Raw genomic sequence first — 16,573 nt, forward strand, 5'->3', positions numbered from 1 at the left:
TGCTGACGACACACACATTTACCTTTCAACCCCTGACCTTACACCTGCTATACAGACCAAAGTTTTTGAATGTCTGGAATATCATCCTGGATGGCCATCTGCCGACTGAAACTTAACATGGCAAAAACAGAGCTCCTTATACTTCCTCCCAAACCTGGCCCTACTACCTCCTTCCACATTACTGTTGGAAATACGATCATTCACCCAGTAGCCCAAGCACGCTGCCTAGGGGTCACACTGTATTCCTCTCTCACATTCAAAATGTTTCTAAAACTTGTCGCTTTTTCCTCCGCAATATCACAAAGATACGCCCTTTCCTCTGTTACTCGTCTGCTAAAACTCTGACTCAGGCCCTCATTCTCTCCCGTCTCGATTACTGCAACCGCCTACTGTCCGACCTCCCTGCCTCCCCTACAATCTATACTAAACGCTGCTGCCAGAATCACGCTACTCTTTCCTAAATCTGTCTCCGCGTCACCCCTCCTGAAATCCCTCTCCTGGCTTCCGATCAAATCCCGCATCTCACACTCCATTCTTCTCCTCACTTTTAAAGCTTTACACTCTTCTGCCCCTCCTTACATCTCAGCCCTAATTTCTCGCTATGCACCATCCCGACTCTTGCGGTCTTCTCAAGGATGTCTTCTTTCTACCCCCTTTGTATCTAAAGCCCTCTCCCGCCTTAAACCTTTCTCACTGACTGCCCCGCACCTCTGGAATGCCCTTCCCTTCAATACCCTACTAGCACCCTCTCTATCCACCTTTAAGACCCACCTTAAAACACACCTGCTTAAAGAAGCATATGAATAGCACTGTGGATAATCCTGGACACGATACATAAAGCTTGGCCCTCTGCAGACGCACTTACTAGAATTCCCTCCTACTGTCTCTATACGTTCTCCTACCTACCAATTAGATTGTAAGCTCCTCGGAGCAGGAACTCCTCTTCCTTAATGTTACTCTTATGTCTGAAGCACTTATTCCCATGACCTGTTATTTTTATTATTTGTTATTTATATGATTACAACATGTATTACTACTGTGAAGCGCTATGTATATTTATGGCGCTATATAAATAAAGACATACAATACAATACAATACATGTAATTATGCTTCACCATTTCCCTCCCACCAAGCGTTTAGACCAATGCAGCAAACCCTTTCATACAGTACCAGAACAAAGCACCGCAATGATTACAACGAAACATTCAATCATTTCTAAGATAACATTTCTTTGCCACAATGCACACAGCGATGGCACAAACACAAATAGCATTGTATTCATTGTTAGACAAAAACAAAAACATTCACAGGAAAGGCTGCAGTCTGAAAGGTAATAGACTAAATGCGGAATCGGACATTTGATCGCGGCCATCTTGCCACCCATGTTTGGCCGACGAGGGGCCCTTCGCTACAGCCGCTCCACCAATAAGATAAATTAGGGTAAGGGGGCTTCCGGTAGCAGCGCGTGTTGGTATCAGGAGATAAGATTAAGGGTTTCTAGGATAAGGGGTAAGGTTTGGAGCTTACCTTGGAGACAAAATGGCCGGTGGCGAGATGTCCCTACAGCGAGGCGAGTGGCAGCTAAATGCCGACGGCGACCTTATCACGACAAAACAGCCGCAATCAAATGTCCTAGACTTGTATAATTGTACCTGCCAGGCATGAAGTTTGGTATCTGCTCCAAACTATATTGAAAATTCACTACATTGAAATTCACAATTTCACACATTTAATATCTTGCTGAATTTACAGCACAGGTGAATACTGTAAACAGCACCATCACCTGTGTTATATGCTGCATTTATCCTCAAGAAAGCAGTAAATGGTGCGTACTTGTGTGTACCATCAGTGACATGACAATGCTTTGCAGCCAAGCGTCTTACTTTATATCTGTAATGTCCTTAAGGAATAAGTGTCAACGTTGCATCTTTCATTCAGTTCACGTTGGCTGTCTCACTCCCTTCAGACTGCCATGGTCATACAATGATAAAAACAGGTACGGAGCCCAAAAGAATTCCCAGCATCTTCCTAGTACGTACAGTACTTCTACTGGGCATTTTCTACCAAATGTATTTTTTAAGTCAATACAAATTGAGAACGGTGATTAAAGAGACTGTCGCACTGTCAAAAGTGGCACAAAAATTGGGTTCAGCATTATGCTGTCGTTTATGATTCTGGAGAAAAACTGATATTTGGTAAGCTGCATAACAACTCCCCAGCTGGTTCAATTAAAGCATATATACCCTTGAGATAAAACAAAAAAAAACACACAACACATCTCGCCAGGTATGAAGCAGAGGGTGTCCAGAGCTGAGCCACGTTAATTTCAACTCCGCACACCCCCTGATCCCCGAAATACCACTAAAAGTTGCTGTCGGAATCTCTGTTAAGTTTAAATGTCCTGCATCGCGTGGGCCAATAGTAAGCAGCAAGGAAAGATGTTGCAGCTTCCTATTTGCCCGCGGACCTTTAAAACCATCATATTGGAATTCCAGCCCCGGCCACTAAAACCAACAAAACATCCCAAGAAGCAACGCTTCTTTAAACTGCTGCAGCATTTTCTCAAGTCGGTGCAGTTTGATCCACTCTAGCTCTCACAAGCTACACAATGAAGAAAGGGCCGCCACAACAAAAAAAATGTGAATAGAAAAGACAGTGAGACAGATTCGCTTACACACAAACTGTAAACAAGTAAACAAGTCACCAATGTAATTGGCTTCCCTGAATACATTGTGTCATACTTCAAGGGAAAATATCACTTGTGTAGCTTGTTGATATTGGAAGGGAGTATAACCAGTTATTTTGTATTTATTTTTTAATATCTACAGTAGGATTACACTATTGCACCTATCACTTGGTATCATTCTGTTGCTCTAAGTGGGATTGACCCGTTAAAGCAGCAATACCCCCAGAAGTTTATACAAGATTAATTTAGAATGTTAGTATCTCGCAACCGAGCATCATTATTATTATTGTTTACTTGTGTTAAAATAATAAATTTGTTATCTATAGCATTTGAAGTTACCATGGTAACCTTTAGACCAGCGGTGCGCAAAGGGGGGGCGCGACCCCAAGGGGGGCACGAGACTGACTGCGGGGATCGCGGGGTTTATAAAGGCCCCGCGCGCTTCCCGAAGGTACTTAAATTAAATGCGTGGGGAGCTGCAGGGCCGCTGTAAACCTTACTTAACTTGGCTCTGGCGGCTTCTTAGACGCGTCGTCATGGCAATGTGGCGTCAAATGCTATGGCAACGTGACATCATGCTGCCGGAGCCGAGGTAAGCGGGGGCGCGGAGAGAGGGGAACCGCAGGGGGGAGAAAAAAAAAAGTTTGCGCACCCCTGCTTTAGACTACAAGGAAGGGAGAGATTAATTTTAACCACTTAACACCTGAACGGAGAAAAAAAAGTGGTGATTAGCATGTACTGCAGATTTTAAAAAGTGTAAGAATTACTTATATTTATAATAAATGTTTTACCAGGAAGTAATGCACCTCTCATTTTCAGCTATGTCCTGGCCACAGTTATAACAACAATACAAGGTTACATTAAATGAACACAGAGGTCATACCTTCAATTTAGACAGCCTTAGACAACCTTCAGCAGTTTGAGAGGATTATGGGCCAATAGGAAGCCACAAGACTTGTACTGGTCTCAACTGCATTAGGAAAAGGAATCAATCACCTAGATTTAACCCATCACACATATTACCAATAGCTTGCTTTGGTTCAGTGAGTTCATGTCCTTTCACTGTGCCCATTAATTGCTATGTAAGATCAGGAATGACTAAGTAACCTCAGTAAATCCTGGAATGGACCAATGCTATGCAATGAGTGTTTATCCCTCAAGTCATACGGTTGGAATAACTTTAGAATACAGTCATGTATGTCATAAGAAACAAAATTCACATTCCTTGCACAGCACAACCAGGCTTGTCACAAGACAGCTCACAACTTGGTTTCAGAGGCTGTAATCCCTAGCTTGCAGCACGACTAATTTACACAGTGTTTTCCCGGTTGATGTGGTTACAGGCCTAATCAAGAGGCTGCAGCTGACCAGGGCAGCAATAGCCAAAGAATGGGAGTAACCGCCCTGTCCAACATAAGAATGGCTCTTCTTAAATGACTCAAACCCCAAGCTACAAGGGGACATATAATGCAATTTATATCCTTGATAGCATTCAGTAGAGTATGAATCACACCGATTCCAAGCTGACAAAATAAAGAAGAACAATGAGAAATCATCTGTAAATAATTCAGGAGAAAAAAAACCCATCAACATATCCCCATACCATCTAATTTACAAAGGAAAATAGTGAAAAGCACCAGTCTTCACCATACTATACAGTGGGAGGTTTATATTCGTATCTTGACCAAAAACAGGGAGAAAGGGGGGGGGGGGCGGGGGGAAATAAATAAATAATAGCACTCACAAGAGCAGCAGGTACCTGACACGGGTGCACATCGCTCCAATTTAGGAGCAGATTAATGCCAAAGAGGAAAAAGACAGAAGAGCAATCCAGTGGGCTCAGAAATATAGCAAAAAATATCAACGTCTCGGTCCCACTATTAGACCTTTATCAAGGTGACCTGATATAATAAATATGCTGTTTTCCTGACCCCAGTGGAGTGCCATTTGATCTTTTTCATCTTTGCATTGATATCTCGCCTTTTACTTTATCGTCGATTTTATTTAAACTGTATTGTTTCACTAAATATGTTGCCCAAAACCTAAATGAGTATGGCTGCTAAACTCCTCGCACCACATGATATCAGGAGACCTCACAGAACTTTAAAATTAGAAGGTTAAGTGGAAACATTTTTTCTGATAAGGCCTTTTCTTTTATGCATGAAAAACAGCTGTGTGCTGCCCGGTGGAGTGGAGAAAGTGAGAATGAACAGCAGGAGATGCCATATGAAAACTATACTTTAAATTAAAAAAAATATGAAAAAAATAGAGGTTGACAAACTGCTTTAAATGGCTCCACATTCAGCTCACTTTTAATGCAAGCAAAATAGGACATGCCCAAAACCAGTGCATAAAAAAAAAAGGGTATGGAAAAAAAAAAAAAAAAGGGTGTGGGGCGAGCACGCGCATTAAGTGAAACTTATTTGTGTTTTGTCACTGAAATTGTAATTATACTCTCAAAGGTCTTTAATTCAATCAAAAACATCAAAATACAATTTCAGTGACAAAACACAAAGAAGTTTCACTTAGAACGCACGTGCTCAGCAATGTGGTGAAGGTGCGTGTGTGTGGTGCAGGTATACGTCACTGACGTCCCTGTATATAATGCAGTCCCCAGGGAACTCCACATTTATTTAAAGAAGCACTCTCCTGCCCCATGGCACACTCACTTTACACAAGTAGAAGTCAGGGCACCTCAGCTTTCCACCCATGTAACAAATGAGAGGGAAAGCAGTACAGTAGAGGGACCTACACCTTTTAATGTCGGCCGCGTTCCTGCGCATGGCGATGGGTGCATGCACAGGGAGAAACATGTCAGCGGCTTCTGCGCATGGAGGAAGGTGCGACCGTCTTCTGCGCATACGCAGGGAGGAAGGTGCAACCGGCTTCAGCGCATACGCAGGGAGGAAGGTGCAACCGTCTTCTGCGCATACGCAGGGAGGAAGGTGCAACCGGCTTCAGCGCATACGCAGGGAGGAAGGTGCAACCGGCTTCTGCGCATACGCAGGGAGGAAGGTGCAACCGGTTTCTGCGCATACGCAGGGAGGAAGACGTCACTCTTGTTACACACTTCTGTCACCATGAAGGAGATTTGTGCAAGCAAAATTTTTGTAGGTGCCAGCAAAGAAGTTTCACTTCAAAAACCCTTGTGCAGTTTCACAGATATATATGTAGAGGAGATTGTTGTGCATTCAAATAGGAAGGTTCTATAATTCCAGATGGTGAGTATTCCTTTTAATTCAGGTGGTGCGTGACAACAATATACATAGGGAGAGACTTTGAGATAATGTAGGTCTCTATCTTTTAGGTAATATCTTTTTATAGTTCACACAATATTTAAAGTCAATAGAGTCCACAGTGCATGATAATATAAACCACTTTTCTTTTGAAAAAGGACTGATGTTATGTACTCACGAGATCCTTATCCACGCAGACTTCTTTGATAAACCAAGAGGGCGTGAAACGCGCAAGTGTTTATCCCCGTCTTTTGTTATGTGCCAATTAACCGTTATTCAAGCTGCCAGTCATTCAGCCCTGACATCTTTTTCATTGCACAGTTCATATGGGGGTTGGGAAAGTTGCACCTTTAACAAAAACCATGCAATGGACGTGTTTGATCTGAACGTTACTGTAAATCAGTTTTTGGAACTATTGTGAATTTAAAATAGGAAAATAAAACCAAGTACTCTAATCCCAGTTGCTAATATCGCCATGGCAACTTGCCATGCAGATCCTCCATCACAGAGAAGGTCATCTTTAATATTCGGAGAGCATGAAGGCAGCCAGGGAACACAGATGTGTCATACATTAAGGGGGAAAATGGATGTTATTTTTTCCACATTTGTAAAAATTAAAGAAAAGACTTTAAAGCTCTTGTTATAACAGTCACAATAACTTTTACACTCCACCATGTTGTTCATTAGCAACATTGTAAACGTTAACCGACCTATGCATTGATCTGGGTAGTAATTCCCATTGATTTTCAAAGTAGAATTACAAAGTGTGTGGGTGCAGATAGGGGTGTGTGTGTACACGCACACACACACACACACACACACACACACACACACACACACACACACACACACACACACACACACACACACACACACACACACACACACACACACACACGTAATATTACCTTTCTTGCGGCAGGTAAATAAAAAAAATGGGATATTTTTCAGTGCCACCCCTTTTTTGTTACAAGAGAGGGAGGAGCCTGGAGGATTCGCTAATGGATGGCTGATCCTGTGGATAAGTACACACTGGCACAACATGGCTAAAAAAACACAGCAGGCGTATATAAATGCAAAGGATGCGTCAATTGCCAATATCTTCTTTTGGGGAAAACCTTTGCCTACCCACATAGTGGTACTCCTATCAAGATAACCAACTTCTTGAACTGCGAATCTCGTTTTGTGGCGTATATCATCAGATGTCCATGTGGATTGTACTATGGGGGGAGACGTCAATAATGCTGAAGGAGCGCATCGCTATGCATAGATTGTCCATTCGGAAGGCTTTATTGGAGACTACAATTCATGATGAACTGAAACATTTACCAATGGCCAGGCATTTTAAGAATTTACAACATGGCTTGGCGACATTCCGGTGCATGCCGATAGCACAGGCACACGTTCCAAATAGAGGTGGCAACAGGAACAACATTTTATTACAGATGGAAGCTAAATTTATACACATTTTGAACACCATGACTCAAAAGGGTCTTAATAAAGACCTTAATTTGGGCTGCTTTCTGTAGTTTGTAAGGAGACATATTGTGACTCCCCTTATTTACAATAGTTGTCTCCTCCATTCAAATGGTGCTGGATGCATGATCTTGTGGTTGTATCCTTGTCTGCTTTGTATATCATTCACTCTAGATTTGGGTATAATAATACTGTAATTATTTTTTGATATACGCATGTCACTGCATGTTTCCACCTCATGGGTGGGCTGCTGTTTTTATATTCCTATCCATGTTTGGATATATGATCCCTTTTGTTTCCACACATCTATTCCTCACATGCAATAGTTTTTAATTTGTATTTAGGAGACACAGATACCACCTTGAATGTTCAAGGGAGATAGGCATGTACCTCTTGTTACCCGTGTGACATGTTGTTCTTATATACTGTAATAGTGGGTCTATAAGGGTTAATTAAAATTTAGAGTTTACATACTTATGCTTTGGTATCCCATATAGTACATTGGTGGTGTTATGTGTCTCCTTATTTACCCTAATGAGCATCGGAGCATGATTTACCCCTAAGCCAGGATGCAGAATGGCTTGTATAGCCTTACATTAGCCTCTATAATGATTGTATGGACCAATTGCGCATGCGCATAACGGGTGTTAGAGCAATGAAGATACTACCAAGATGCAGGATAGAGGTAGGGCTTTTTGACATCTTAGCCCTCCCCCTAATTGGAGATCCCGTATCAATACTGCTTGCTCTATTTTTTGTGATTATATCGTACATTTGTCTCCAGCTGCAGCTTGGGGCAATTGCGCATGCGCTATGCAGTTACTGTGGAAGCGGGGTCGTCGCCGCCATGTTGGTAGAGGTAGGGCTGGGACACTTCAGTCCTCTTCCAACATGGCGGCTCCACGAGAATTCAGCTGGCTCCGATTTTTGCAGGGATTGCAATAACCGGTAATTGTACACAGGTGTTTTATCTACTTAGTATGGACAGAGATCTATCTATATCTCTTTGTTGGTTTGTCTGTACATCCCCCTTGAGAAAGGTTCCGTTCCGGGACCGAAACGTCGGATTGGGCGTCTTTGCTATATGCCTGAATACATTGTTTTTGGATTATTCTACTGGAGTGCTGTCTTTATTTACCTGCCACAAGAAAGGTAATATTACTTACATTATTTATATGGGACTAGCACCCTGACTTTGTGCAACTATTCTGAGTGCCAGCTACAGACTCTTTACACACAACACACACACCACAGTCTTAAATAACATTCCATCGACTATATTTCCCTAACTTTAGCCTTTTAAACAGGTGCTAAAGCCACATTGATGAGTAATTATGTTTAAGGGTTTTATGAACCATGAAGCAGTTAGTAAAAGTTAATTATAATTTAGGAGAAGCCAATAACAGATTGTACCTTCTCAGTTGCTTAGCTGCAGATTCACACAGTGGCATATGCGTGGACCCAAAGAAAATGAATGAAAAGGATTGAAATATGTTCAAAAATATGCTTCAAGTTTAACTGTGACTAGAACTAAATGCATCTAGCTTTTACATATGTACCTACACAGTATATATATTTGTACACACTCAGACGTACATGTTTTTTAAAAACCTACATATTGATTCAATAAATACACATATATTTATGCTGGAAAATGGGAATTATGTAACCCATTTCATCCAACTCTAACGGTTCCCAGTAAACACACCAAAACAACCAAAATCAAAAGGTCACATAATAGAAAAATGATCATGGATGTTTAATATTGCGATAAAGGATTTTAGCTGCATCCAAACAATAAATCCTGAAAGTAACAGAAGCCTCACACTGTCTCCAGCTTAAAGACAGAAGTGGTATCTTTCGTCTCGAGTTATGGTACAAATATTTCTGAAAAACAATATGGAAGCCGTGTGTTTCAGAAGGTAGTGCGGAATTAGACTAAATGTGTTTACATATTAAATCTCATTATCTTGGAAGAAGAATCAGCGATTAAAAAGACACAAGCAAGTCTGAAATGAGGGTATTTGTGGCCAGGAAAATTAAACCTAATATTAGACAGAGTGGTATGGACCCTCTTTTGAGCTTGAAGACAGTAACATCTTAAACAGGCAGATCCCCCTACTCAATTTGGTGCTGCCTGTACAGTACCCACCAAGGGAAAAACTGGGGGTTTAAAGCCCCCATGTCATGGGGCCAATAGGAAGCTGCAAACATCATCCTTCGTAGCATCCTACTGGCCTGCGTGACGCTGGGGATTTAAACTGAAATCAAGCACCGGTAGCACCTTTTCTGCCAAGTACCTCAGGAAGCAGAGGGTCTCTAGAGCTGAAGTTAAACGCGGAGGATCCAGAGACCCTCAGCTTCCTATCCATACTACAAAAAAAAGGGGGACCCTGCTCCTTTAAGGATCCTACAGAATCCACACAACAGACATTCAGTAAAAACATATTTTTGTACGCTGCTCTGGACTTCAGTTGTTTCTACAGCTTGCACTCTCCTCCCCATTCCCTCCTTTTTACCTCTGCTGAGATCTATAGGGACATTCTCCTCCCCGCTGTCATTTCGACCTGAAAATAAAATAAAACAGAAAGGTTACAAAACTCACCCACACCACAGGGTTGGACAAAAATATAAAACACTTGGGTGCCAAATGGAATTTTTAGGAGTCTGCGATACACATTAACACCCCCACTCAATTAGCAGCAACTTGACCTGTCAATCACCGCTGCCGACAGTCCCATTGTGTCACATACGGCTTTGATGTCGCTGGGGAGCGCAGTAGAGATTGACAGGTCAGTTGTCACTGCGCACAGCACAGGCACCAGGGGTTGTGGGTGTAAACTAGCTATTGGGGGTTACCGCAAGTATTTCCTCGCTAACAGAAGAGACCATTTGACAATTCAATATCATTAGAAAGTATGAATATGATATGTCCCAACTGCATTGACTTTGGTGAGGCAATTACAAGGGGGTTTTTTTTTTTGGTTTTTTTAACAATGCGCTGTTCCTACACATTTTGGGCTCTTCTTTACAAACAAGGTGTTTAAAAAAACTAAAGTTTTAAAGACCATGCTTTTAACACATGGATGATTCACAGTGGACCTTAACCAAGTCCAAATTCCAATATGGGATTAATATCCTTTATTGGTTAGATTTACAGACCCTGTGCTCAACGGGAGATTTTAAGGTAAAGAAGTATAAATAGTATAGCTTGTAACTCATGGAGGTGCAGCGTGCCCACAAATTGCCCTAACATTTATAACCATGCCTAGAATAAAATGAACTAGAACTTTGACATTAAGAGTTTCCATCTTGGTGCTTGTATGGTGAAACAAATGAGAGCATTAATCAAAATGTATTTGATGTCAGGAATAATGTTTTTTGCATCTTATGTTTCTAAATAAAAAAAAATTATGAGTGGGAATATTGTATTCAAAGGCAGCATTTCTTATAACGTGTGGCATAATATTTCTCAATACCAAGAGGAGCCCTTAACAATAAATGCTGTTTATTACCCCATTATTTAACTTTTAATAAAAATTGCACTTCAGATTAGCTAGGATTACATTTTTGAAAAGAGTACAATTGTTGTAGGTTGTGATACCTTATAAGGGAATTTATAATTACAGTGCACTGAGCCAACAAATAAATGCTAGAACATTTTATCAAGAAAGAGTTCCAATGTTTAACCCTTAAAAAGGTATCCACAAATCAGTGTTTCCCCAGTACGGTTACTAGAACTATGAAATGCAAGTTTGACACATTACATTACTCTCTGCCCTCTCCAAAATAAACCTGGTGTTCGAGTATCTTCACACTTTACAATACTACATAACTAGGACCGCAGAAGCAGCATTCTGATTCTGGGTCTCGTCGGGTCCGCATATGTACAGTGCATAAAAAGGTGAACAGGTGCAGATGGTTTTCAAAAGTGATGACAGTAATACTCAATTGCTTCACAATACAGCATGTTGATATTCATTGGAGAATATCAGAGGAATTTACACTTTTACGAAATAAAAGATTTAGGAGTTCCAACCCAAATAAAAATTATTGTCAAGGAACATTACCTGCAACATGTAACATTACATGATCTGGGCTACAATGCCATGGCTATCCGTAATACAAAAGTGGACAAGTGCTAAGCTCCAATCAGCCTTACTGGAGTTTATACCATAGTAATAGATTTGCTTATGAAGTGGTGTCCGTTTCACACACTGTTACAAAAAGTTGGCACTGGGAATGGAAGGACATCCACAAAATTATCAGACTGCTACTTCAGAACAGGGGACGCTCAACTCTGGTCCTCAAGATCCGCCAACATGTCAAGTTAAGGATATCCCAGCTTCAGCACAGGTGGCTCAATCAGTATCTGTCGAAGACTGCACCGCCTGTGCTGAAGCCAGGATATCCCCAAAACCTGACTTGTGAGGGGGGGGGGAGGTGGCCTTGAAGACTGGAGTTGAGCTACTCTGTTCTAGAAATTAGTGCAGAGCCCCAATCATGAATTTAAAGCGTTTTGCTAAGTTTCCTGAACGACTACAAACCCATCCACAAAACAAGTACAGTATTAGGCCTCGTCCATAGTGATCGTGACCACGTGTGCGACACGAACAAGAGACGGCTCCTCTATGAGGCCGTCCATAGTGCGCGCGTGGCGAAGAAGCACAACGGCGTGGCAGCATTTCCAAAAGACAAGATTTTAGTCTTGGTGCGGCAGCCGACTCACGTGGGCGGTTCAGCCAATGAGGGCGAACCGGCCTTGTGACGTCACGGCCACGCCTCCGCGTCACTCGCATCATAGCAATACCACAGGCCACGGATCGCCTCTGCAGCAGGGGCACGCACCTGCAATATGGACTTAGCCTTGTGGATAAGCAATGAATTTGCAATCAATGTGAATGGAATAAATTTACAAAAGGATGATAAATGTGGGAATCCCAGAGATTAAGATTAGCCATTTACAAAGACCCGAAAATTAGTCATATTTGACTCCAAATCAAAAACAAATAATCGTTGCACCTTCTACCTCTACAGCTCACTCACTTTTTAAACCTTTTTCCCCTCATCTCTCCCAACCAATGGATCTCTCTTCCGCTCAATATTAATCAACCACTTCCTCATACCATTAGGAAATTACTGCTGAAAATTCACTTCTTAACAAAAGAAAAAGCTTCTCATTAAATTATTTACTCCTACACTAATGACTCCACATGCACGTGCCCTCCCTGACTTGCACTTTTAATTCTACTGTGTTTGTAATCTCCCAACATACAACTTTGATTGTAAGCTCTTCGGGGCAGGGTCTAGTTTGCCTTATGTCATAAGTTAAGTGCTGCTCTTTTCCCCCATTGTTTGTACTTTATTTTCCGTATTGCAATTTTGTAACGTGCTGCGTACTGTTGGTGTCGTTTATATAAAATGATAAATACATACTACATGTTAACTCCTTAAGTAGGTGCCCTGTCAATAAAGGAGGAAAACGAGTCTATCAAAAATAATATCAAGGACCATCATAAAATGAATACAACGCTTGTACATATTTAATGGAAAACCAACGTTTTCACCTGAATGGATGGTCATGATCAACCCCATGGTGGCAATTGGGGACCCAGTTTTTAAATGTACCGACACGCTCCGATTTATAATGTTGAGCAGGACGATGGTTTAGATAGATAGGATTTTTTTTTTTTTTTACACTATAAGCAGACAAACCTAACCGGTTCCTGGTTTAAAATGGCTTAAAGCAATGGTCAATAAACCAGGGTTCAAAGGTTAGACTGCCAAAACAAAAAAAATACATGTGCACAACAACTTATTTTCAGAAGTCTCATTTCTGTTCTCTTACAGAATAATCTTTTCAGAGAAAAAACTGGCTTAATCACGCACAATTAAATAAAACATGGAATACCGGTAATTGCGTAAGCATCCAAACGTGTAATGGGGAAAAAAAATGAAGAAAAAAAAAGATAGATATAGATATTCAGATATAGATATACACACACAGGTTCGGAAATAATTGGACACTGATACAAGTTTTGTTATTTCGGCTGTGTACCAAAATACATTCTAGTTACAGTTAAATAATGAATATGGGCTTAAAGTGCAGTCTATCAGCTTTAATTTGAGGGTATTCAAATCCAAATTTGAGGAAGGGTTTAGGAATTACATCTTTTTAATATGTAGCCCCCTCTTTTTCAAGGGACAAAAAGTAATTGGACAATTGACTCAAAAGCTGTTTCATGAACAGGTGTGTGCTATTCCTTCGTTATTTCATCATCAATTAAGCAGATAAAAGGTCTGGAGTTGATTCCAGGTGTGGCATTCGCATTTGGAAGCTGTTGCTGTGAACCCACAACATGCGGTCAAAGGAGCTCTCAATGCAAGTGAAACAGGGCATCCTTAGGCTGCAAAAAAAGAAAGAAAATCCATCAGAGAGACAGCAGGAACATTAGGAGTGGCCAAATCAACAGTTTGGTACATACCGAGAAAAAAAGAACGCACTGGTGAGCTCTGCAACACAAAAAAGGCCTGGACGTCCACGGAAGACAACAGTGGTGGATGATCGTAGGATCCTTTCCATGGTAAAGAAAAACCCCTTCACAACATCCAGCCAAGTGAAGAACACTCTCCAGGAGGTAGGCATATCATTATCCAAGTCTACCATAAAGAGAAGACTTCATGAGAGCAAATACAGAGTGTTCACCACAAGGTGCAAACAACTCATAAGCCTCAAGAATAGAAAGGCCAGATTAGACTTTGCCAAACAATATCGAAAAAAGCCAGTCCAGTTCTGGAACAGCATTCTTTGGACAGATGAAACTAAGGTCAACCTGTGCCAGAATGATGGGAAGAAAAAAGTATGGAGAAGGCTTGGAAGGTCTCATGATCCGAAGCATACCACATCCGTAAGTGTGGAGGTGGAGGCAGTGTGATGGCATGGGCATGCATGGCTTACAATGGCACTGGGTCACTAGTGTTTATTCATGATGTGAGAAGACAGAAGCAGCCGGATGAATTCTGAAGTGTATAGGGATATATTGTCTGCTCAGATTCAGCAAAGTTGATTGGACGGCGCTTCACTTTACAGATGGACAATGACCCAAAACATACTGCGAAAGCAAGTGTAAAACGGGTGAACTGAAAGTTAATCCACCAGGCGCTCAGAAAATGTGACTGCAGCTGTAGACTGGTGTGTAAACAATAATGAATGTGGGTTTGTGATCGCCACTATCCCCCAGTGCAGCCTTCACAGATGTAGTACTCAGCAACTGGCTTACCATAAGCACGATGAAGTTTGAGATGAAATAGAAGGAAATAACTGACAGCTGGGGGATGTAGTGGAGTGGCTGATCTGTCCTCTTGATTGTAGATGCTGCCGACCCGTCTGCCTGCAACTCCTCCAGGTAAAGTGATCCTCACGAGCCGCCAGCACTGTCTTCAGCTGCCAACCCTGCATCCGCTCGATCGCGGTGGGTGGTCACCTGACCGGCGGCAGTGCCGTTATTTCCGGGTTCAGTAGGGGGACGCAGATGCACCAGTGACAGCCCGGCGTGCAGGCAGCAAGCACCGGAACACTGGAAATCCTCCCAGGGGAGGTCTGTACGCCGCACAGCCGTAGAAAAAGACTTCAGAGAAGGCTGATGTAATGACCCATAAAAAACTTTAATGAAACAAAGTGCAAACGGATCCTCTTGACGCGTTTCGGCCCGTCAGGCCTTTGTCAAAAGAGTGGACTCTTTTGACAAAGGCCTGACGGGCCGAAACGCGTCAAGAGGATCCGTTTGCACTTTGTTTCATTAAAGTTTTTTATGGGTCATTACATCAGCCTTCTCTGAAGTCTTTTCCTACGGCTGTGCGGCGTACAGACCTCCCCTGGGAGGATTTCCAGAATACTGCGAAAGCAACCAAGGAGTTTTTTTTAAGGCAAAGTAGTGGAATATTCTGCAATGGCCGAGTCAATCACCTGATCTCAACCCGATCGAGCATGCATGTCACTTGCTGAAGACAAAACTTAAGGCAGAAAGACCCACGAAGTCATTGCCTGCAAAAGGATTCTCGACAATGTATTAAAAATGAACATTTTATTTATGATTGTGTTAATTTGTCCAATTACATTTGAGCCCCTGAAATAATGGGACTGTGTATGAAAATGGTTGCAATTCCTAAACATTTCATACAATATTTTTGTTCAACCCCTTGAATTAAAGCTTAACGTCTGCACTTCTATTGCAGCTCGGTTGTTTCATTTCAAATCCATTGTGGTGGCGTAGAGCCGAAATTATGAAAATTGTGTCAGTGTCCAATTATTTCCGGACCCAACTGCATGTGTGCGCCGCGCATGTGTGCGCCGCGCATGCGTGCGCCGCGCATGCGTGCGCCGCGCATGCGTGCGCCGCGCATGCGTGCGCCGCGCATGCGTGCGCCGCGCATGCATGTGTATATGTATGTGTATATGTATATAATCATTACATAGCCAGGCAGACTTAAAGCATACCACTATTAGTGTGGAGGATATCAATGATTAACAGGCACTACCAACATTTCGGGCACCAACAGTCCAGACATTTGTTGAGAGATGCCGTTGCCGGGTATGCTCCTATTACTGTGAGAGCAGCTTGTTTTTTCGTCTACTCTGCTTGCATACATCAGGTTGGACTGTGCCTGAAATGTTGCCAGTGTCTCTTGATTGTTGCATTCTCCCCATATGGGGCATGCTTCAAGGTTAGCTGTGTGATATTGTATTTTTTTCATATATTATGATTTTTCTGATTGTACACTTTCATATGCAGTAAACCTTTGCATATGTGCACTATTATCAGTATTCCATTTTTTTCTTTGTGCTGGAGTAAACCATTTCTTTAGAGATATATTCTGTTTGGGAGGTCCACCTCTCTGTGCATACCTTTATCCTGCTATATTAGCATTTCTTGAATTTTCAGTCTTGTTCAGGTTTAGTATTTTTCTTTTGGAAACTGGGAGTTCCAATCGCTCCCAGAAAACGTTGACAGTGGGCACAATCTTATTTTTCATAGAAACACTTTGACCAATAGTCTAACAGTTCACTGTTTCTCTGGGGGAACCCGACAATGGGAAATAAGACCTAGACTGTCTACAACTTCCCGTGGCAATAAAAGGAGCTAGGTGTCCAGTGAATCAAGCGTGACAGCACCA

General features: G+C 41.9%; 1 protein-coding gene across 3 annotated transcripts in view; it reads right to left on the minus strand.

Moving 5' to 3' along the window:
• Positions 1 to 16,573, minus strand: part of RICTOR (RPTOR independent companion of MTOR complex 2) — a 175,548-nt gene that overhangs the window by 156,762 nt on the left and 2,213 nt on the right. For all 3 annotated transcript variants that reach the window (XM_075588547.1, XM_075588553.1, XM_075588543.1), the window contains exon 2: positions 9,919 to 9,966. In XM_075588547.1, the coding sequence (XP_075444662.1) occupies positions 9,919 to 9,966 (48 nt within the window). The remainder of the gene's footprint in view (positions 1 to 9,918; positions 9,967 to 16,573) is intronic.

The sequence above is a fragment of the Ascaphus truei genome, chromosome 1 (assembly GCF_040206685.1).
Source record: "Ascaphus truei isolate aAscTru1 chromosome 1, aAscTru1.hap1, whole genome shotgun sequence".
Classification (NCBI taxonomy): Eukaryota; Metazoa; Chordata; class Amphibia; order Anura; family Ascaphidae; genus Ascaphus; species Ascaphus truei.